At 39.5% G+C, this 24,201-nt stretch overlaps 1 protein-coding gene across 1 annotated transcript in view; it reads right to left on the reverse strand.

Annotated features, from left to right (window-relative positions):
* UBE2U (ubiquitin conjugating enzyme E2 U) overlaps positions 1-17,315 on the reverse strand; it is a 50,872-nt gene extending 33,557 nt beyond the window's left edge. Inside the window, exons 1-5 of the mRNA XM_032416549.1 lie at positions 17,250-17,315; positions 15,493-15,574; positions 14,394-14,486; positions 9,875-9,972; positions 4,136-4,256 (exon numbers count right to left, since the gene is read on the reverse strand). Of these exons, the coding sequence (XP_032272440.1) occupies positions 4,136-4,256; positions 9,875-9,972; positions 14,394-14,486; positions 15,493-15,574; positions 17,250-17,315 (460 nt within the window). The remainder of the gene's footprint in view (positions 1-4,135; positions 4,257-9,874; positions 9,973-14,393; positions 14,487-15,492; positions 15,575-17,249) is intronic.
* Between the last annotated feature and the right edge of the window lie 6,886 nt (positions 17,316-24,201).

The raw sequence follows: 24,201 nt of genomic DNA on the forward strand, positions 1-24,201 counted from the left end.
AACAAACTGAGGGTTCTAGAGGGGAGGGGGGTGGGGAGATGGGTTAGCCTGGTGATGGGTATTAAGGAGGTCACGTATTACATGGAGCACTGGGTGTTATACGAAAACAATGAATCATGGATCACTACATCAAAAACTAATGATGTATTGCATGGTGACTAACATAATAAAATAAAATTAAAAAAAAGATTGTACAAACCTTATGCTTGGAAAAAAAACATGATAAACAGAATAAATATTATTTGATGATATAACCACATAGAAATAAAAATTCACTCAGACTGGGGGAAAAAAGGACATACAGGCTTATATAAAATCCCTTGTGACACAATAGAAAATAAATAAGCAATACCCAGAAGCTGGGATGCAAGACAGTTGTTAAACATTATCTCCTTCCAGATCTTTTCTCCTCCTTCTTCCAAGTGTTCGTAAACAAGTTGAAGCCTAAGTTGGAAGGTACTTGAAAAATCCCCTAGCCCAACCCTGACACTGAGCAAGAAGCTCTCTCACAACATCTGTGAAAAAGAGCTCTTAAACCCGACTAACTGACCACAGTTCTCAAAGCAGGCTGTTAGTGATACTACCAGCCAAGGTAGTCTTCTCCATTCTTTTTATTTTTTTATTTTAGATTTATTCATTTTTTGACAGAGAGAGCAAACACAAGCAGGGGGAGCAGTAGGCAGAGGGAGAGGGAGAAGCAGGCTCCCGGCAGAGCAGGGAGACTGATTCAGGGCTCGATCCCAAGACCCTGGCATCATGACCCGAGCTGAAGGGAGACGCTTAACCGACTGAGCCATCCAGGCACCCAAACAATAGCCTTCTCCATTCTTAAGCAACTTGAGTTTTTAGAAAATTCTTCCCCCTATTTGGCCAGCTGGGACCTGGATGGGCGGGCGTTACCACCAGGGATGGTGTAACCACTGTGGCATTTGCTTTTAGGACAGATCAGTCAGGCACCCAACTGACTTTATAATTTGGTGTGCAAACTGGAGCACAGAGTCAAAGGGGGTGCTAGAAGTCATTATACCAGGACTGTCCCAGGCAGTCTGGTATATGTGAGCACCTTCACTATCAGTAAGGGAGACAGGGTCCAGGCCCAAAAGAGAATGGCAGGATTTGGGAAGGTCATCAGGACCTCCACCAGCTGGGTTTGAGCTCAGAGCTTGGCGTATTCTTGTCAAAACAGCAAGGCCAAGACCTAGCGGCTCAGGCTAGGCAAACAACACGTTATGGAAAGTTTGGGGAATGAGAGGCATTTGCATGTCTGCATACCAAATACCAGACTCAGGCTTAGGATAACAAAATTAATTCCAGACCACTGATGATGAGGGAAAAGACCCCCATATAGTCAAGGTATGTTCCCGCACAAGGCAGGGCCAAGCCTGCAGATTCTGGACTATAGTGGCTACAACCTAGTAGGCCTAGAGACGGTACAGCTGATTGTAACTACTTCAGTTTTTTGAAACAACAGAGAAGAAATGGCCCTTTTCTATATGAAAGTCCTTCAAATATTTGAAAACAGCTTTTACAACTGCCTTTTGTCATTTCTTCCACTAGCTAAACATACACAGTTTCTTCGGCTCAGGAAATGTGAGGCTCCAAATGGAGCATGCTGGTATTCCAGATGAGGGCCCACCACATCAGAGTGGGGCAGAATTATCATACAACACATGCTTAGTGCAAGGGCACTTTCCATTAGTGGTTCACATTAACTTTGTGATCAAATAGCTCCGCAAGAACTTTTTCATAGAGTTCTGCTATCAAGTCAGGCCTCTTCCATTCTTTACTTGGAAATTTTAATCCTTTGATCCCAAATGAATGACTTTATGCTCATCCCATTAAATTTGGAGGCACAGGGGAGGGGAACGCCTAGGTTGATGCTCTGGCTCTGCAGCTTGCTCTCTGTGGCTTTGCGCCAACCACTTATCACTGATCCTCGGCTTCCTACTGAGGGAGAGGCTGAGGATCAGATGAATAAATGTATGTGAAAGCATTGTGTAAACTATGAAGTAAAATCAGGATCTAAGCTCACATGTATTTTTTCATTTGTTCATTCTACAAATTTTTATTCAATACCTACAACCAGATACTACACTGGCTACTGGGGATATAATTCTGGCCTACAATCAATGCTTACAGAGATGATACAGTTCTCTGCCTCTTGAGTTTCTCATTTATACAATTAACTATCTGTTCCAGTTTTGTGTTACCTAAGAATGTGGTAATTCCTTTATGCTTTTTCTAGATCTCTTTATTAGCATTTTAAATTATATGGAAGATGATTCTTGCAGCATTCTAGTGAGATCTTTTTTCAAGTTGTTACAAGTAATTAATTCTCACTGGATGCAGTTTTTCACAGAAATCCACATAGTTGTAGATTACCACCTAACTGAGAGTACACAAGTTTCCTGCAACTTCTCCCCCACCCCCTTAGCAGCTGTGTCTGCTGTATTATGGACACTCTTGCCCTTGGAAGCTGCGGGAAGTCACTCTCTTCATGGCACCCGAGACTACCACTCCTAGTCCGGCTGAGATAGAAAGCAGGCTGATAACTATTTACTGTCTTGGATTTCCACGTATTTCACCAACGTAACTAAAGAACATAGTGAAAACCTGCCAAAGTCTATTTGCTGTTGCTCATCTGCTGGGTGATTTGGCAACTGGGGCAGCTTTTCTGTCTGACTTGACAGTACAGCTGGAGAACTGAAAGGAGTGAAGGATGGCATCTGCTAGGCAGGGGGACAAAAGGAAGGGCTGACTTCTCTTCAGTTTCTTTCTCATCCTTCCTTTTGGCAGGCTAAACCCAAAATCTATTGCACAGAATCATTTACTGTAGACAATACTGTAAAACCAGGTTTTAAATTTCCATTTACCAGACTATGGATACAGCTTTGTTATAGAATATTTCTTTATAATGATAGTACTGCAGGGCTCAGGGAAGGTTTAAGTGATATAAATTGTTCATTCATTCATTCTACAAATAGTAACTGAGCACAGAGGACACAGTAGTGGATGCTACAATATTCTGGGAGATCAGAAATGTGGTCAGAATGAAGCAATAGGACTCCTCTGTGCACACACCAGCTTTAAAACTGTCAGGGAATGTTTGAGGGACTCCACAACAATCATGACATGTTTGAAGATACCGAAAAGGATGCCTGATCAACACTGCTTGATTTGCACCAGACCCAAAGCCCGGAGGAGCACTTGAACTTGGTCACAATTGTACACACCTAGCTAATGGACTGGCAGGCCCTGGAAGGGGACTGGAAAAAGAAACAGGGGACATCTGAAAGAAAAAGCACATGAGAGATCAGTTTGGTAGAACGAGTCTGAACAGCAAGGCTTGCTGTTAGGGAGGAAATGACAGCAGTTACTATGTCTGGCTGCTGTGCATGGCTGGAAAAAGGAGGGGCAGGATAGAGAGGAAAGAACTATGTGCACTAGGGCCCCAACCCCCACTTGTGATGAACCCCTCTGGGCATAAGGAGCCAATAGCCTTATTCTGCTAATTGCAGAGAGAACACAGGAGCAGTAGAGAGACTGGGCTAAGTCATGAAGAGGTCCCCAGCAGGATAAAAGAGAGCAAAACAAGGGTATCAAAAGAAAAAAAAAAAAAAAACCACTGGTCAATAGAGCAGAAAGATTGAAGAGCCTCGGATGTCATTTCCACATGGACTCTTAGAAGGAATATCTTGGGGGCGAACTCTTCAGAACAAAAAACTGAACATTTTGCTAATCAAGAGGAAAGGAGTCCCAGTTCAGTAAGATCTGGGGTACTGCAGGTCAAATCTGGGAAATATCCATTTTGGATCAAAGAGTTAAAATCAGATGTCATATCTTTATGATGGGTAAATAAGTTTCAGTCAGTACCACCATCCATATGACCATAACATTTAAAAATACTAAGCTTATGATCACTGATAATCTTTAAAGAAGAACCACTTTTTGATTGACTTTTTGATAACTGACTGGCTTGACAAAGAGGTACAATAGGAGAAATCTTAGTATGATTTCATTCCTGAGAATGGATACAGAAAATATTCGCTTATATAACACTTATTTGCTGGATCATTTATTTGCTATAAATGCATAATTAATAATTGGCAAAAAACAATAAATAGGCACTTCTTACATTGTGTTGGTTGGTTGAAAAGTCTTAGAACTTCTTGTTTGTACAGAGATTCATCTTTAATCAGCATTTGGGCTGCTTCCAAATTCACTGGATTTTCTAGCACTGGATTAGAAAGCATAACCTATAGGAAAAAATATAAAAATTAAAGTTTTTAAAGTAAATTTTTTGCTAGAGCAAAAAGACAAGCCAACACATACAACAGTAACAAGCATTTATTACATGGCTACTACGTATCCATCTGGAGACAGATACAAAGACAAATGAGACACAGTCCGTCTCAAGAAACTCTTGGTCTATCTTGATGTTATCCTGTACATTCATGAGCCAAACATTAGGATCAAAACAAGTTACAAGTTCCTTCCTCTAGCCTATTCCTTTCTATCACATGAATTTAAATTCAATTTACATATAAAGGAAACTAAACATTAGGAATCACTGAAACATTTCCATTAAAAAATAAGTTTAATTTTTAACGTAAGATCATATTTAGATTATGGATAAACAAACGTATGTAATAAGGCTGTGTATACTGTGTATACTTCAACATCCCTCCAGATCATTGAATGAATTTGTTGTCTACAGTTTTCTCTTGCTGCTGTGACAAGTTAGCACAAATTTAGCAGCTTAAACCAATACAGATTTGGGGCACCTGGGTGGCTTAGTCGTTAAGCATCTGCCTTCAGCTCAGGTCATGATCCCAGGGTCCTGGGATCGAGCCCCACATCGGGCTCCCTGCTCAGCAGGAAGCCTGCTTCTCCTTCTCCCACTCCCCCTGCTTGTTCCCTCTCTTGCTGTGTCTCTCCCTGTCAAATAAATAAATAAAATCTTTAATGGAGCACTGGGTGTTATACGCAAACAATGAATCATGGAACACTACATCAAAAACTAATGATGTAATGTATGGTGATTAACATAACATAATAAAATTAAAAAATCTTTAAAAAAATACAAATTTATTATCTCACATTTCTGTAGGTGGCTAGTCTTAGGTGGTCATTCTGGTTTCTCTTTTCCAGATTTAGTAAGACTAAAATCAGTGTTGGCTGGTTGGGCTCTTATCAGAGGTTCCGAAAGAATGTTTCCAACCTCATTCACGTTGTTAGTTGAATTCAGTCCCTTGCATTTGTAGGACTGAGGTCCCTGTTTCTTTGCTGGCTTTTGGTGGGGGCCATCCTTAGCTCCAAGAGATCTCTTGCAAATTACATCTGGACCCCTACATCTCAGAGCAATTAAGGTATGAAAAATCCTTCTTATGCTTGGAATCTCTCTGATGTTCCTTCCTGCCACATCCATTCTCCTTCCACTCTATTTCTCTGAGCAACCCTTGTGCCTTCTTCTTCTATTGTTAAGGGGTTATAATAATTACTTTGTACACCTGTATAATTCAGGGTAACTTTCCCGTTTTAAGGTAAGCTGATTAGTAACTGTAATTCCATCTGCAAAGCCCTTTTACAGTAGTATGGAGATTAGATTAAATAACCAGAGGATGGGAGCCCTAGCGGGATATCTTTAAAATTCTGCCTGCCACCTGGGTGGCTCAGTCCGTTAAGCATCTGCCTTTGGCTCGGGTCATGACCCTGGGGTCCTGGGATGGAGCCCTGCATCAGTCTCCCTGCTCAGCAGGGAAATCTGCTTCTGCCCCTCCCCCTCCTCATGTGTGCATGAGTGCACGCGCGCGCTCTCTCTCTCTCTCAAATAAATAAAATATTAAAAATAAAATAAAATTCTGCCTGCTATAGTATATGTGCATCTGGACAAAATAGGGGACCAGTAGTAACGAAAAGTTAATAGTTCTGCTAGACCATGATCTTGTTTATCTAGTACCTCAAAATTATTATTTTCCCAAATTGCAAATATTTATTCAATAATTTCAGTATTTTGAATAGTATAACACGCAAATTAGATAATAAAATATAGCCAAAATAATAACTACCAGAATACTAAGTGTAGATGTAGTTCAAAGTGGCTAACTGACTTAAGTGTCTTGGAAACGATGGCAGTCATCACTAATGAAAGCAATAATCTGACATCTGATATTTCAAAGGCAATAAGAATTTACTGCTGTTATTTGAGTTTTTCTGTTTGGAAAAGACATTTGAACATATCTCCAAGGATATTCTAAGTTGCTTAAATAAGGATTCAGTGTGGATTGCACTATACCTTTCAAAGTGGGTAGGAAGCAGATGAAACTTATCTTCAAGAGTAAGCTTTTGGGGGCGCCTGGGTGGCTCAGTCGTTAAGCGTCTGCCTTTGGCTCAGGTCATGATCCCAGCGTCCTGGGATCGAGCCTCGCATCGGGCTCCCTGCTCGGAGGGAAGCCTGCTTCTCCCTCTCCCACTCCCCTGCTTGTGTTCCCTCTCTCGCTGTGTCTCTCTCTGTCAAATAAATAAATAAAAAATCTTTAAAAAAAAAAAAAAAAAAGAGTAAGCTTTTGGTCTTTGGCTGAAGTGATAATCCTACTCAGAGAGGCACATCTGGTAAAGTTTATTCAATGCTCTTTGCATTGACACTATGCCTAAGACCTTTTCATATTATGTGTACACAAGCTACTAAGTATACTTAATGATTTTTAAGAACTGGAATATATTGAAATGTATGAATCACACACCCTGCTAAAATAGTAAAAAGAAAAGGTCCAACTTTTATTTTTTTATAGACTTTATTTGTCAGAGAGAGAGAGTGTGCACTCACGTGCATGCAGGAGTGGGGGGAGGGGCAGAGGGAGAAGCAGGCTCCACACTGAGCAAAGAGCCGGATGTGGGACTTGATTCCAGGACTCTGGGATCATGACCTGAGCTGAAGGTAGACGCTTAACTGACTGAGCCCCCCCAGGCATCCCAAGGTCCAACTTTTAAATTAGCCATGTGATAGTGTGGAACAACATAAGCACCTTTCCAGGGGATAAGTACAAAAAACTGGAGCATCAGTAAAAAACTACAACAGTAGGTAGAATTTATAATTTCCAATTAGTTAAAGCCCATGAATTTGGAATTCCTTCTATGGATGGGTGTTGCTATTTACCTTCGCATTATATATTGAAGTACAAGTGTTCTTATAATCTTTTGTAAGATTATAAAAATTTTAGGAGGAGATGATTAGTATATTTAGACTTTAAAATATTTTAAACACCATTTCAAATGCCACTCCCTTGAGTAACAATGTGATAACTATACATATGTCTCATCTATTGTTCAAAGGGAAATATTCAGAAATTACGGTCTGTGTACTGTCCATTACAGTAGGCACCAGCCATATGTGGCTATTTAAATTGAAATTAAAATATATTAAAAACCCAGTTCTCCTCAGTTACACTAGCCACATTTCAAGTGCACAGTATCCACATGGCTAGTGCCTACTGAATTGGACAGCACAGATACTGGACATTTCCATCAGTGCAGAAAGTTCTACTGGGCAGCACTGACCTTGAAAGAAGTATTGAATAGCCATTAAAATATTAACTGCAGCAATATGAAAATTACTTGAGATAAAGTGGTAAGTGAAAAATAAATAGGTCAAATAATTTGTCCATATAAACCATATTTGGAACGATGTAAAAAATTCAGGTTCATTCTTTCATTTGTGTTACTTAGCATCTACTGTCAGCATTGTCCTTGGTGGGTACTGGGGAATCAGAGATGAATTGGACCTGTTCCCTGACCTCGAGGAGCCTGTAGTCCAATAGGGGAAGACATAGAAGAAAACAGTATGTGCATTACAGTATTACAGTCCTCTGATAGAAATCTGCCTAGAGCACCACTCAGTGGGTGGGAGACAAAAGAAACCCCTCAAACACCAAAGCCGTCAATTCTACCTCTGAAAGAAAGTCAGGAAAGGCATCCCAGTGGAGGACTCATTGGCCCTGACTCTTCCAGTGTATGCAGCTTCTTCCCAGACAGACTGAGCAAGAGAGTAGCAAGAGAGAAGGAGAAAATGGGTTGCCAGTCAGAAACTAGACAGCACTTTTTAAGGTTCAAGACTTGCTTGGGTTTGTAACTTTAGAATTGAGAACTCTATAAATGTTTTTTAACGTGAACTGAACCAAGCACTGTGAGTGAAGAAAAGCATGAAAATATAATAGGAGTGGGGCTGCATGGTGCTGTTAGGGAGAGTCTGAAGCCCAGCTGTGAGGACAAGTAGATCGTTTGTCAGGCAAGAGAACTGAGGCTAACCCCGCAGTGAATAGTGCTACTGAAAGATTTTAAACAAAAACATGGGAGAAAACATTAGAGGGAAATGCTAATCACAGTAGGGTTAAGGTTTTTCTTTATGACTATCATTGATTTTCCTTTTCCTTCTACTCTCTTTTTTTTAATTTTAGAGAGAGAGAGCATGCTCTGGATAAGTTGTATTAATTGGGGGGGAGGGGCAGCGGGAGAAGGAGAGAGAAAATTCCAAGCAGACTCCCCGCTGAGCCTCAAAACATTCAGTTTTATTATTCTTTTTAATTTAAAGATTTATTTATTTGAGAGAGAGAGCACATGCTTGTGCAGGGGTAGGGGGACAGAGGGAGAAGGGAGAGAGAATCTTAAGCAAACTCCCTGCTGAGCACAGAGCCTGATGTGGGGCTCCATCTCACCACACTGAGATCATGATCTAAGCCAAAATCAAGAGTCAGATGCTTACTGACTGAGCCACCCAGGCGCCCCTCAGTTTTACTATAATTAAGGCAGATCCTAATTCAGGTAGAAGAGATAGGACTATGACTCAGTTTGAAGGAATCAAAAAGATCAACCCCAGATATTTGCAGATCATGCTCACTTAGTTCTTTACAGTTTTTGTTCAAATGTCTCTCCCCAAACACGGCTTAGCACAGGTAGGTGTTCAATACATATTTGTAGAATGAATGAATGGATAAGTTTGGACATTTAATCTCTAAGAAAGATTGCTTTTCTCAGTATACTAAGATGACTAGACAGAAAATTTTTTTCAAACATAAGAAATGGGATTTGTATTATAATTCTATGTGATTGAGAGAATTCAATTAAGCCAGAGTACCACATTTCTGTAAGTATTCCAAATAATCAAAATTTAATAGTTTATCTTCAGATACTATTAATGATGAGTAGGTCCATGGGAAAGTCACTGAGTCAGATTACAGGTGGTTAAACCAAGTGCCATTGAAATAATTTATTTTAGCACCAGATGAGAAAAGAGGTTTTTTGAGGGTCAGAAATAACAGAACACTGAGGCATGCTCCTAAGGACCATGAATCCAGGGGACCTAGGGGCATTCCAGAAACAGGCAACAATCTGAGGGGAGGAAAAAAATCCCTGCTTTAATTGTTCCCTGGATTTGATATGAAAGTTTATAAAAGAGCAAGTAGCTAGCACTGTCAGAAACAAAGGATAAAGCTGAACATTTTAAGTTGTAGTCATTTGGTTCACCTTTCTAAGGAAGACAAGATTCATGAATGAGGAAAGATCATATCCAATATTGTGAAGTAAAGTTAGAAGCCAAAAGAAAACTTGAGACTGTATTTCTAGAATTAAAACCATCCAGTTCTTTTATAAATAAAACATATATTCTTTCATTGTAAAGGGCAGTAACTCTCAATTTCACTTTAAAATAGTATTTCTAAGTTCCACTTTATAGCCTTGGTGTAAAAATGCTATTGATTTAAATAAGTTTACTCAAATCCTTCAAACATTTAAATATTCCTTGTACATCTTATTCCATATATTTTGAAAAACTGGGATAGTTGAAAGTATTAAAGAGAGCATTACATTAATCTGTTCTTACCTGGAGGGTAAGTAAGATGCTGCTCAAGGTATAGCTTGTATTCCACTTATCGGGGTCATCCAAAATATCTATACAAGCCCGACCAGTATTTTGGTCTACTGTATTAAAATAATACATGAATATTCACACATAGAATACAATTATTATTTAAAATATCATAGGCAAAATCAGAAAGCAAAAGACAAAGCAGAAAAGTATTTTCAATGAATGTGACCGACAGCTGATACAGTATAGCTGTTAAAAGCACGGGCTTTAGTGTCAGACACATGGAGATCCGAATGTTGACTCCCCCGCCTGTCAGCTCTGCTATGTTGAGCAATTTAACTTTATCTCTCTAGGTCTCACTTTCCTAATATGCGAAATGGGGATATCATGAAAGTACCTTCCTTCACTGAAAAGAATTAAAAAATAAAGTACTTAATAGAGTACCTGACATGTGGCAAATCCCCCCCAAATCATAGACATTATTAACAATAGTCTTATTAATATATAAAAAAAAAAGCTTTTGTAAATGACTAAGAGAAACATTTCTACTCTAACAGAAAAATCTTGCAATAAAAAGTTAAGAACTGAAAAGAAAATTTTGAAAAGGTGAAAAGAGGGGTGTTGGATTTGACATTGTACCGTAAAACTACAATAATTAGAACTGCAGAGTGGGACATGAGATTAAACAATGTGATAAGAGCCTTTAGAAACAAAACCTAGTATGTATTAAAACTGTTGTATGTTAAAAGTGCAATTATGATTCAGCAGCAAAAGAAGATTATCAACAAATGGCATTAATAAGTGCTGTGCAAATTACTGATTGTCCTTTGGTATTTGCACTTCCTTTCTCCAATCTCTCCTGGAATAAGGAGCACTATGCCTGCCCCCCATCTCCATCCCTCTGTGTGGTTTTAGATAAATACATGGTTGCCCACATTTTCCCCAGCCTTTCCTCCAGCAAGATGTGGACATGTAACTAACTTGTAATTGTGGGATAACAGCAGAAGGAAAGTGTGAAACTTCTAGATATACTTCCTGATGGGAGCTGTTTTGCCCTCTTTTTCTTTTCCCCTTCCCACTGGCTGGAAATGGTCACAGAGTAAAAGTCTTACATCCAAAAATGATAACCGCACATTCAGGATGGCAAAACCTCCCTGCCAGCTTTGTTTTGTCATACACAGATTGGAAAGATATCGAGAAGCTTGACCTATGCCCTAACAAATTAATTAAATCAGTATTAAAAAAAAAGAATGGAGTTAAATATGAAAAATAAGACTACAGAATAACTAAAAGAATATTAAAATGATGATTTGATTGTATTTGGGGAAGGGATCATCTAAGTTTAAAGGTAATTGCAAAAATCTCAAAGGATGAGACTAATAGATTTGACTACAGAAAATGTTTTAAATCCCAGATATAAAAAAAAACAGCATAAGCAAAATTTTAAAAATTAGTGACAAAGGGTAATATTTGCAATATCTAAGACAATGTAATAACACTGTTAAGTCTGATGGTTCACAAAATAAGAAATACAATCAACAGACATGAAAAAATGTTTAATTCACAAGTATTCAAAGAAGTGCTTATTAAAATAACAGTGACATTCTTATTAAATTGGCAAAAAATGTCTCTGAAGTTTAAATGCCCAGATATGGAGAGTGCTAAAATGACGACTTTATACACAGTTATTGGTGGAAGTGTAAATAACATCCTAAAAGGCAACTTGGCTTTATGTATCTGAAGACTTAGAACCCTATAGAGCCATCCTTCGGCGTTTGGAGGCTAATAAATAATACTCCCCTCCTCCCAAGCTCATATATAATGAAATAGACCTAGAAAGATGGAAGTAAAAAAATGAACTTTATTGTAGGTAAGACTGAAATGGAGAATGCATGTGATCAATGGCTTTACTCGAGCTCCACAAAAGTCCCCCTGATTTGAACTTAACACCCAAACTGAAGGCCTGCCTGTTTCCTGCCTGGAGAAAGCCATAGGAAACCCATTCTAAGGGAAGACTGGCTGGAAAGAAAGTGTTGAGCCACACATGTTCAATTTTTTTCTCCTATTTCCTCAATAGGTAAGTCACTCAAGGAGTGAGGGAGGGAAAGAAGAGCAATCACAAGTTTTCTGTACTTTCCTTCCTAGAGACAGAGGTTCTCCGTACTCTGTGGAAACGGAAGGTGTGGGGACTAGGGGATGAGAACACTGACCCCCACTACATTTAACCAGTAATTCCACTTCTGTTTATGCTAAGCAAATAATAGCAACTGTATTCAATGAATTGTGTACCATAAATTTAATTTTATACCTTAAAAATAGCTTTTAATTACAAAGTAATAATATACTTGGAAAAAATTATATAAAAGTGCCTGGTGATTACATGGAGCACTGTGTGTTATACGCAAACAATGAATCATGGAACACTACATCAAAAACTAATGATGTAATGTATGGTGATTAACATAACATAAAAAAAAGTACATGATGATTAACATAATAAAAAATAACAAAATAAATCATATTTTACAAATAAAAAAAAGTATGTAAAGTAAAATTTGAAAGCTCCCTTGCCTACTAATACCACCTCTTCAGAGTTATTACCAGTTGGTCTAGGGACACCTGGGTGGCTCAGTCAATTAAGCATCTGACTCTTGGTTTCGGCTCAGGTCATGATTTCAGGGTCTTGAGATCAAGCCCTATGCCAGGCTCTGTGCTCAGAGTGGAGTCTGCTTGAGAGATTCTTTCCCTCTCCCTCTGCCCCTCCCCGTTTGTGTGCATGTGCATGCATGTGCTCTCTCTCTCTCCAAAATAAATAAATAAATAAAATCTTCAAAAAAATAAATCTACCAGTTGGTCTATACAAATACACATACACACGCGTGTGTGACTGTGTGTATCGTGTTTGTTTTTTTTTTATTAAATGGAATTATATCTCACGTGTTATTCTTTGAAGGTTTTTTTTTTTCATTTAACAGTAAATCATCAACATATTTCTGGACATATTTATGAAAAAATATTTGAGCACCAGCTATGTGCCAGGTAAGGAATATTCTAGAATAGCAGTGACCAAAAAGTCTAGCTGTATATATCTTCCTTGTTATGTATACAGCTGTAAGGTATTTTACTTAAAAATTCCTATATTAACAGACATTGGGATTATTTCCCTTTTCCCTATTTCCAACATTGTTACTGGGAACAAACATATTTAAATATTATACATACTCTTCCACACTTGTGCTAGTATTTCTATAGAATAATTTATAAACACGGTATTACAGGGATTTAGGGCTATTTGCATTTTACAGCTGATTAGAAACTATCAACTGCTTCCCCAAAAGGTCACACTGAGGTCATCATTATATCAGAGAACCCACCCACCCACATTTGCCACCCCTACTAAAATTGTTAAATTTTTAACATTTTGTAAACATAAACAATGAATCATAAATTTTTGTTTTAATATGCATTTATTTTCTTACTAGTGAAGCTAAACACCTTTTTATGTTTATTTTTGTTATGTTTCTTCTATCAAGTGTTTGTTTATAACCTTTGCCTGTTTTTATATTGCTTTATTTTTTCTTATTGATTCTTAAGTGTTCTTTATATGTAGATATTCTGTTTTACACATTGCAAATATTGTATCTTGGTTTGCAAAAGTCAATGTATTTTGTCTCTGTTTATAATACTGTTGGCTGTAGAGAAGTTCTAAAAAGTTTATGTAGTTTAATGTGTCATGCTTTTTTCACAGTTACTAGGTTTTATCATATTTAGAAAAGCCTTCCTCCCAAGCCGATTAAAAATTCTATTTGATTTTCTTCTTTTTATTTAAGATTTTATTTATTTATTTGACAGACAGAGAGAGATAGCGAAAAGAGGGAACACAAGCAGGGGGAGTGGGAGAGGGAGAAGTAGGCTTCCCTCCAAGGAGGGAGCCTAATGCAGGGCTTGATCCCAGGACCCTGGGATTATGACCTGAGCTGAAGGCAGACGCTTAATGACTGAGCCACCCAGGTGCCCCTGATTTTCTTCTTTTTAGTATTTAAAACTTTTAGACTTTTTGATACATCAGGAATTCATTTTGTATATAACTTGACTAGCAATCTAACTCATTTCTTTCTAAAATGTTAATGTCAGTCCATTATTTTTTATGATAATAAAATCAGATCAAATGAGAATATTGAATACAAGAATAGTTAAGTTTATCATTTAGTCATTAAAAATGACCTTTTGAAGAATGTTTAATAATCCAGAAATAAACATGTCATTTTATAAACTTCATATGTAATACTTCAACTATGTAGAAGAAATACATACATAGTAAAAAGAAAATACATTTGTTTAAATATTGAGAGGAATAGCTCTCTGAATTAGCATCCAAAGTGATAATTTTTTTCTGCCTTTTTGTATTTTCCCCAATAAGCATGCTTACTAAATATAACCATAACAAAGTTTTTAGAAACATTATCAAACACTTATAAGGAACAAGGATAATAGGGACAGAGCCCCAGCGACAAAAATCTCATTTGGTGCTTACCATTTGGATGAAAAGGAATTGTTAGGAATTTCACAACTGGAGGGACAAAATTGTATTGTGATGTAAAGTTTATTTTCAGTTGGAAGAATAATCCTATGATAAAGAAACAAACATTTTTACTTAAGTGTCATGTTGTATTGATTAATTAAAACCTGAAGTTTCTCTTTAGCTTAGCCTCCTTGAGGTCCCTAGAGTTTTATAAGTAAATTGGATCATACGGTACATAAAGTCCTCTAGATAGTCTAATAGACTCCTCACAATCTAATTCCACTGTGTTTTCATCCTGTTGCCCACCAGTCCTTTCCATCCACTAACTCCATCCCCTAACACCTGCCCCTTTCACTGTATTGCTCATATTTACTGAACTCACTGTTTTAGAACTGTCTCTTGTTTATAAGCTTTTGCCATGCTGTTTACGCAGACTGAATTTCCTTCCCCTCCTTCCAAACCTAACAAACTCTTACCCATTCCTCAGGATTCAACTCAAATGTCACTTCCTTGAGAAGCCAGCCATTCTTGACCTTCTAAGACAAAAGTAACTAATCACTGTCTTCTCAGCATTCCAGTCAAGATCCATTAATAGCACATATTAGATTTTATTATAATTAACCACTTACGTTTTTCTCCCCTACTTCACTCAACAACTCTATTTTGTTAATCCATAAAGAAAGAGTGCATGGCCATTAAAGATTATAGTGGCCCAGTCTTCTCAAGAATTTGATTTATAAAAATTTTGGGAAAAATCATGAAGGAAAAAAATGAGAGATAATTGTGGGATTTTTATGCAAGTAGGAATTTTGATAGTTATTCTCTGATTTAATGGAAGACTTACATGATATTCCCAATTGATATGCTTTATTGTGTCTGCTTCTTAAAAGTGTAATAACATTAAAATTTGGCATAAGGAAAAATTCAAATCTAAAATTTCCATCTACATTAACAAATGGCAAGAAATTAAGCAACATGATGAAAAAAATAACATGTGAATACCTTTAGAATTCTAGAGAATTTATATACTGTAACCTTATTATACACATAAAGATGGGCTAATAATGGTATAAAGACTTTAAAAAAGTAAATTGGTTTTGAAAACACAAACCATGCCAAAATGTATTTTGTAGACCTTCAATATCGGCTCCCCATTCCATTAGATCTTCACTTACAGGAAAGGCAGTAATACCCTTTAATTAAAAAAAAAAAAATCAAAGCAGAAGAAAAGATTTAATATCACAGCTTTGAAAATCAGATGTCAAGTTACAGTGAATTCCAAAAACTCCACATTTTCTTTTCCTGATAAATTTATTTATTTGTTGATTGGGGAGATGTTATATATTATATACTGTCTTATTACACAGAAGTTAAGGTAGAGTCCAAGAAACACACAAAATAGTAAATTTAAAATAAATCATAAGCATGGAAATCACAAGTGGACTACAAAGTCAAGCTTGAGATATATAAAAAAAAAAAGCTTATATAAATCAATAGGTCAATTTAAGATTCCAAATAGAAAAGATGGAAATAGTTGGAAAGATGCATTTCTTCCAAGCTTTAAAAAACTATATGGATGCTATATGGAGGGCATGGAGTAGAAAATTTTCATTAAGAAAAACACAACTCCAACATTATGCTTGTATATAAAAATAAAATTTTCCTACGCTTGTGGTGCTGTCCCAATGGAGGGACAAGAAATGTATTTCATGGAAAAGTTTATCCTTTATGCTGAGGGATACACTTAAATATAGTGAACAAATATTTCTGAGCAACCACATAGTTATTAAGTATGTTATATGCTAGTCTGGATAAACATTATATCTCTATTATCTACATTATTTGTAGTTACATATCACTTCTTTCTTCATCAAATTCTCTTTTACCAGACAACCACAAAGTTCAGGTAGAACAGAAACAAACAACATCAGATGTTAGGTTGGTATGTCTGGGATTGTTGTTGGACTCAATAATTGTTCCTAACATCTCCAGTGAAGACAATACTTCTATAGCACGGGGTGGGGGGTGGGGTTGGGCAGAACAATGCCATTGAACTACACCTGAGGCAACTGTTGGTAGCCCTTTGAGCCCTCCCTCTAAGGCGGCTTTCTTTCTATTCTTTCTCTTAAGTACTCCCTCCCCCTCCCTTCCATTTTTTATTCTCCATAGAATAAGTGATAAATCAGCCTGTGGCACCTATGGACCTCACTGTAATATATATGATCGCATTTGGCAAAAAGTGCACTAGACAGTGAGGAGTAGAGTTTAAGACTTAAGAGTGAGGGGTTTGGAATCAGAAAACCCTGTGATGGAAGCCTGGGGCCAAATATTTACTGAACCTTTCTGGGGCTTAGCTTTCTGGTAGGTAAAACAAAACACCACTTATTTAATAGTGTTGTAATTAATGAGCACAACCCTGCACCTACTCATCACCCTCTGATAGGGCTTAAGTAGACATAAATTACTCTGCACAATATGCTCCATGTTTTTATTATTATTATGAAATGATAATAATTCGTATTATCATAAGATGATTGTTACGGTGCAATCCATTCTTTAAATAACAACACTGTAGTGGCAAATTAGGTTTAACTAAATTATGCCTTATAGAATAAACACGGATTGAAATGATTTTAAAAGCGTCTGCCTTCGGCTCAGGTCATGATCCGAGGGTCCTGGGATCCAGCCCCGCATCGGGCTCCCTGCTTAGCCGGGAGCCTGCTTCTCCCTCTCCCTCTGCTTCTCCCCCTGCTCATGTTCTCTCTCTCTCTCTCTCTCTCTCTATCTCTGTGTCTCGAATGAAAAAAAAAAAATCTTTAAAAATTCGTACCCCAACGAAACACATCCCTCCAGGTTCCCAGGACTCACCTTAAAATTGTTCTCCTTCAACTCTTGGAAGTCTCTTTCCAGCAAGAAGTCAGCTCTGCACTGCATGATAAGGCAACAAAGGGTCTGGCACTTGTCCCCACGCGCCTAGCGTTTACTGAGACAGGTGTCTGAGATTATGGGTCACTCCCCCAACCCTAGTAAACTCACGTAAACTACTTGTTTTCTAGAGCCCCAGAGCGCTCTGTCCTCCCAAGGTACGTGCCTCTAAGTTGGATTTACAACAGAGACTTTTCTTTCTCCTCTGACTCCTCCCACCCGAGACCTCCAGAAGGAAAACGGGCACGTTCTCAACTGCGGCGTGTCACTGCGGTGCCAGCTCACAGCCCAGGCTCAAGGCAAACTTGGAGGAGCACCTGGGACAGCTCGCGTTGCTCGTGCGGGAAGCGGGCGCGAGAGGGGGAAGCAGAGGCAGCGGAGGGCGGTCGTTAGTCGGGGTAATCTACGCTTCACAGGTGTCAGTGGGTGCCCGCTTCGAGGGAGGTCGCAAATCGGTTGCCAAGCAACAGGACCCCCTGCGGGAAAGTAGCGGAGCTTGGCTGCCCCTCATCCAATCAGCGACGGGGGGCAGGCCTCTGGAAACCTTCGCAGCCAATCGTCCAACCGTTTCACTTTGACTGGCCGTGAGCTCCGTTGTCAAGGCAACACCCCCCCCCCCCAGCCAACTCAGTCCACCAACGAAGACGGTAGACTGTACCCAACTAGTGTAGAATGTGAATAAAGTCCCAGGATCTTTCAGAGCCTTCACTCGAAGTCCTTCTCTGAAATGCTTTCCTTTTTCTTTGAATACCAGAAACTATCCGGTAATAAGTGATCATGAGGTACAAGTCTGAGCTTATTAATCAAAACTTACATGGCAAGCCACCATTCATAATACGTTCGCATACATTATTATGTCATCGTACCCTACAGTTACCTTGGGAGGATGTTCCAGGAACAGAGAAGTACTTAAAATGTCTCGGGTTCCCATCTTTTGCCACAGGGTTTTGCTCCTGCTGTTCCTTCTATCTAGACATTTACCGCATCCCTTCCACCCTCTCTCCCCCCATTTTTCTTCACTCATCTCTCAGATTTAACTTTGCTCACGATTCCTTATGGGATCCTCTAAGACAAGATTAGGTTCCTCTCTTTTGTGATCCTAGAGGACCCTCATTAGCATTTATCACACTGGATTACAATTGCCTATTGTCTTCTTCAGCCAACTGGGAGCTACTGAAAGGTGTTCATTTACCAGTGCCAACTACAGACATGGGCAACATAGTTCAGAGTGCTTTTTGGTTATTTACTTATTTGTTTTACTAATTTTATGGAAACACTATCAGTTCAATTAGCTCATTCATTCCACAAATATTAACGACTTATTATGTATTGTGGAACAATTTTTTTTTTTTTAAGATTTTATTTATTTGACACAGAGAGAGAGCACAAGCAGGGGGAGCCGCAGGCAGAGGGAGAAGCAGACTCCCCGAGGAGCAGGGAGCCTGATGCGGGGCTCGATCCCAGGATCCTGGGATCATGACCTGAGCCGAAGGCAGCCGCTTAACCGACTGAGCCATCCAGGCGCCCCATAAACATACTGTGGAACAATTCAAATGAAGTGACAGCCTTTATGACTCCAGTATACAATAAAGTACACAAAACAAAACAAGTACACAAAACAAAAATACATGATAAGTGACATGTAGACAATAAAAGAGTAATGTGACCAAGAGTGCAGCGGGTAGTCAAGGGTTAGACGTGGTGGTCAGGGAAGGCCTCTGTCAGGAGAGGATTTTGAGATGATACTTCAAAGACAAGATGAAAAGGAGCCAGCTCTATGAAATGGAGGGCAGATACTTCCAGGAAGATGAAAACACAATAGTTCTAGTCAGGAAAAAGCTAGGCTTAAAAAAAGAATCACGCAGGGCTTGAGAGGGTATGAGTGAGATATAATTAGGGTGGGGCACTACAGGATGGGAGGTTTGGGTTTTACTTGAATAGCAGTGGGGACCCACTGGATGGTGTTAAGTCCCAAGAGAGAGTAATGCTCTGGTTTACTTTTACAAAATTACCCTGGCTGCTTTGTGGAGAATGGATTATGGGGGAAATCATTTAGAAGGCTCCATGTTCAACTTCATGGCCGGGTATGATAGCTTACAAATTCCCAACAATATATTAATTTTACTAACATTTTGGCACAATAAAATGATTTTATTCTATATTTCATAAAACTGAATATAAAGGAATTTTTCCTATTAAAACATCAACTAGGATCTAAAATTGAATTTTTTTGGCTGCCCTTTATATCCATCAGATTTTAACTTGGATTTATGTAGGACTGTGAATGTAAGGTGAAAGTGAAGACAGGGCACTTCAGTGAGAAGAGAATGCACCAATTTGGGGTTTTTAGTTAGCTTTTTTTTTTTTAAATGATGATATCTTGATGATTTTTTGATGATATCATGGTGGTCCTGTGGCTCCTTTGACTCCAATAGGGGAACACTGTGATAGTAAATGCAGGATCCTTTGTTATTTCTTTAAAATTTTGTTCTAAGGATGCCTGGGTGGCTCAGTCGGTTAAGCGGCAGGCTCTTTTTTTTTTTTTTTTTAAGATTTTATTTATTTGACAGAGACACAGTGAGAGAGGGAACACAAGCAGGGGGAGAGGGAGAGGGAGAAGCAGGCTTCCCACTGAGCAGGGAGCCCAATGTAGGGCTCGATCCCAGGACCCTGGAACCATGACCTGAGCCAAAGGCAGATGCTTAATGACTGAGCCACTCAGGCACCCCAAGTGTTAGGCTCTTGATTTCAGCTCAGGTCCTGATCTCAGAGTTGTGAGATCAAGCCCGCATTGGGCTCCGTGCTCAGCATGGAGTCTGCTTGAGATTCTTTCTCTCCCTCTGTCCCTGTCCCTCCTCCACCCTCTCTCTCAAATAAATAAATAAATAAATAAATAAATAAATAAATAAATAAAATTTTGTTCAAGGGGAAATTATATTAAGGTAAAAGAAAAAGGTAAAATTAAAACATTCTTCTGAATTTTTAGAAATTGGTATTTATATCCTACTTTAATGCAATGAAGATCAAGTTGGTAGATTCTCATATGACCCCTCCTGGACCTCTCCTCGGGACTTCAGCCTAGTATACTCAATTGCCTAGTTCTTCCCCAGCTGTTTCAAAGACATTTCAAATTCAAAATGTCCAAAAATGAACTCATTACCTTTCCTCCTCTCCACTAGCCTTCTATTTCATTTTGTTCATTCAGTTTCTCAAGCTGGAAATCTGAAGGCCCCTCTGACTCTTCTTCCTCATGACTCACCTTCAATTATTCACCAACACCTGCTGCTTTTCTAGCTTCTTCTCAAGCCTTATCACCAGTGCCCGAGCTCACAGCCTTGTTATTTCTTGCTAGAACACAGAACATCTTTATACTATACTCCTTGCCTCCAGACTTGAGTGTCATGATACTTCATTGTAACGTATGTAAACTAACATGTGATCATGTAATTCTCTGCTGAAAGTAGTGCAAGAGACACCCCCCCCCCGCCCCATAACCCCAGCTTACCCTACCTCCATCTACAGGGCTTTAAATGTGGATTGACTTCTGGGGGTATGGGTTGGGAGACTAAAATTGTGGGCAACCTTGTATGTGTCTATATAACTATATGTGTACGTGTGTGCACATCGACTTTTTTTGGTAGAATGGGGTCATGGGATTCATTAATTTCAGCCGAGCCTGTGATATAAAAAGCTTCAGAAACCATGCACTACAGAGTTAAATCCAGGCTTCTTAACATGGTGCTGCAAAACCTCCCACGCTATTATTCCCATCGACCCTTCCTTTATCGATGCCCACTCTGCTTCACATCTGAAACACACTTCACATCTTCACACACACATCACTCAATTGCATCCCTCAACAGGGATACTTTTCCCTGTATCTACCATCTTGCCCAGGTCTCTACCTGGACTTTCTTCCTCTTCTTCTTTATCTGGCTAACCAGCTCTTACTCATGTTGAAAGACATAATTCCTTCTCAGAGTCTTCCTGAAGTACCAGGATGGGTTGTGTTCTCATTTAACCTGGTTGGTGAATAATTGAAGGTGAGTGCATCTTTGTAGATCATTACCATATTGTTTTGAAATGATCTGCTTATGGGGTTTTCTTCCTTACTAGAATGTAAATTCCTAAGGGCATGGAGACCTATTTATTCATCACTGCATTCCCAGCACCAAGCATCTGGCTCGGAGGGGCATCCCTATATGCTGATTGAATTGAACTGAGCAGATAAAAAATTAGGGGGCCAGGAGAGTGACCCTTCCATGACAGAACCAGACACAAGCAGAGGAAGGTGTTTGCAGAGATGGGGGGCGGTGGGTGATTTCGAGGAGTTCGACCAGCCCCGTGGGACACATCGCAGGTTCAAGTCGGGAGGACAGTGACAAAGTAGACGATGGAGGAGAAGAATCACTGACAGTAGGAGCCCGCAGAGCAGAGGGGCTGGAGAGCTGCAGGCGGGGCGTAGATTGTAAGCACAGTCCCCAGGGCACCAAGTGGAAAGTGCAGGCACTTAGAAAGGTCCACAACCATTGGGTCTCAAGGGACAAAGAGGTTAGAACTCCTGGAACTGTTTTGAGAATGAAATTGCTGGGAAAGACAGCTTCCTGCCAGTCTGCCTCTGGGGGCTTGGCTCTATTGTATTTGGAGGTACTGAGTAAACGGGATCACAGTTGACCTCGCTGGCTGGCCAACATCCTGTGTTTTTACAATTAGCTGAGCTCCTGTGTGGATGGGAGATGGGCTTTGGTTACAGAGGCTCCTGAGCTGATAAGTGGAACTGGGGCTTTGGAGAGGGGTGGGAGTGAGATGTGTGTGCACGCATGTGCACGCATGGAGCACGTGGGTAGCAACTGGCTGGATTTGCTTCTTGCATTAATAGCAGTTGCTGGAGACTAGTAGCATCAGCTGTTCAGATATCTGAGTCACTTGAAATTGCAAACTTCTAAGCAGAGGCTTATCTGAAAATATTTTTCTCCACATGGACCCACCTTCCATTTATTATGGCATATGTTTTAATAAAATTTCCCCGTACATGATAGCACTGATGTTATGTCCTTGCCACGGCTCATTCCTAAGCCATGTCCTTCTCTGCCTTATTCATCAGATTTGTTGTTGTGGGTGTTTGTGTTTTAGATAAACCAACCCAACCAGGAAAATAAATCCTATCTGTAGTCCTTCTACTGTCTTAGTTTATTAGTTTGGGTAAAGAATGTGTGCTCTCAGGACAGACCTGGTTTGTGTCCCAAGATACCTATGTTCGAATAGCCAGCACGCCCTTGAAGGAGTTACTTAGCCTCCCTATACCTGCATGTCTTGCCCGAAGGATGCGGCCAGTAAGGTAGATGCCTACTGCTCAGGATCACTGTGGAGGCTGAAAGCAGTAACGGCGGCCAAGCACTCGCTCACTGGCTGGCCCGGAGTGACAGTCAACGCCTGTGCCGACCATGTGCCGAGCACACCGTTCGAAGTGCTCCAGGGGAATTCATCACTTCCTCAGAAACAACTCTATGAGGTAGGCACCATTATGATTCCAATTTTTGCAGAAGAGGGAGGTACACAGTCACAGAGCTGGAATGCTGCCGAGCCAGGAGGCAACCCCAGGGTATCTAGCTCCAGAGTCCATGTTTTTAACCACTAGGCTACCCGGCCTCACAAGTGTCTCATGTTCTACCAAGTGAATTCTCTGGCCTTCTTTAAAAAATTATTGCTACTCTCAATAAATTTTTCTTTTGGCGCGTCTGTTATTTTTGATTTTGTTATTTTTGGTGCATCTGTTTCTAACTGTGTTCCTACTTGCTTGCTTTCTGAGTTTTCCTCTGCTAAAATATAAACCCAGGAAAGTGAGGCCACTGCTGTGCAATAATATAGTGCCTGGCAGGTAATAAAGGCCCACTATGAATCTGTTAACTGAATGTGAATTCTGTCTTCCCTTTTAGATTATAAATTCATTAAGAACTCAGTCTGACTTCTATAACTTATAAATATGTAGTACTCCGCTGCTCAAAAAAAGTATACCAACTACAAAATCATTATTTTTACATTAACTTTTATTACTTTTGTACCTTCAAGTGGAAAGTAGATTTTATTAAGTCCTATTATATGCATTTTTTGGGCTTTCTCTCTCAGTCTTTCCCCCTAAAAGTAGGCCTAGAGGATGGAAAAGCAAATGTTGCATTCTATTTCTTATGGTGGGCAGAATTCTAAGATGACCTTCAAGATCTCCACCCCCTGCATAAGCCTCAGGATTGTGAATATGATGCATTTTTTTACTCTTTCGGTTAAGTTATATGACTTAGTTGACTTTAAGAAAGAGAGGTCATCCTGGGTGAGCCTGACCTAATCAGGTGAGCCCTTAGAAAGGACTGGGCTCTTCCTGAAGTCAGTAATTGAAAGTGTGAGAGGGATTCTTTGTGAGGGAGATTCTCTTTTGCTACCTTTGAAAACTGAGGGGTTCATGGGGCAAGAAATGTGGGCAGCCTGTAGAAACTGACAGTGGTCTCTTGCTCACAGAAATTCCGGCAAGAGAATCAGGGCCTCGGTCTTACAACCAGAAACTACTGAATTCTGTCACAAACGCATGATCTTGGAAGAGAACCTGAGCTCCAGATCAGAACTCAGTCTGGCCAACACTGTATGAGACCCTGAACAGGGAATTCCTTCACGCCATGCCCAGATCTGACCAACAAAACCGTGGGCTAATAAATGGGCATTGTTTTAAAACATGAAGTCTGTGGTATTTTGTTGTGCAGTATGGCTAATTAATACAACTTACCCAGAGCGTACAGCCACTGACCAAGACAAGTTACGTGGCAAAAGTTCAGTCACTTCCTGAGCCGGGTTTACCCTGATTTAGTAGGAAAAGAACTTGAAACCAGTTGATAGACATTACCATATG

Source organism: Phoca vitulina, unplaced genomic scaffold (assembly GCF_004348235.1).
Source record: "Phoca vitulina isolate PV1807 unplaced genomic scaffold, GSC_HSeal_1.0 scaffold2, whole genome shotgun sequence".
NCBI lineage: Eukaryota > Metazoa > Chordata > Mammalia > Carnivora > Phocidae > Phoca > Phoca vitulina.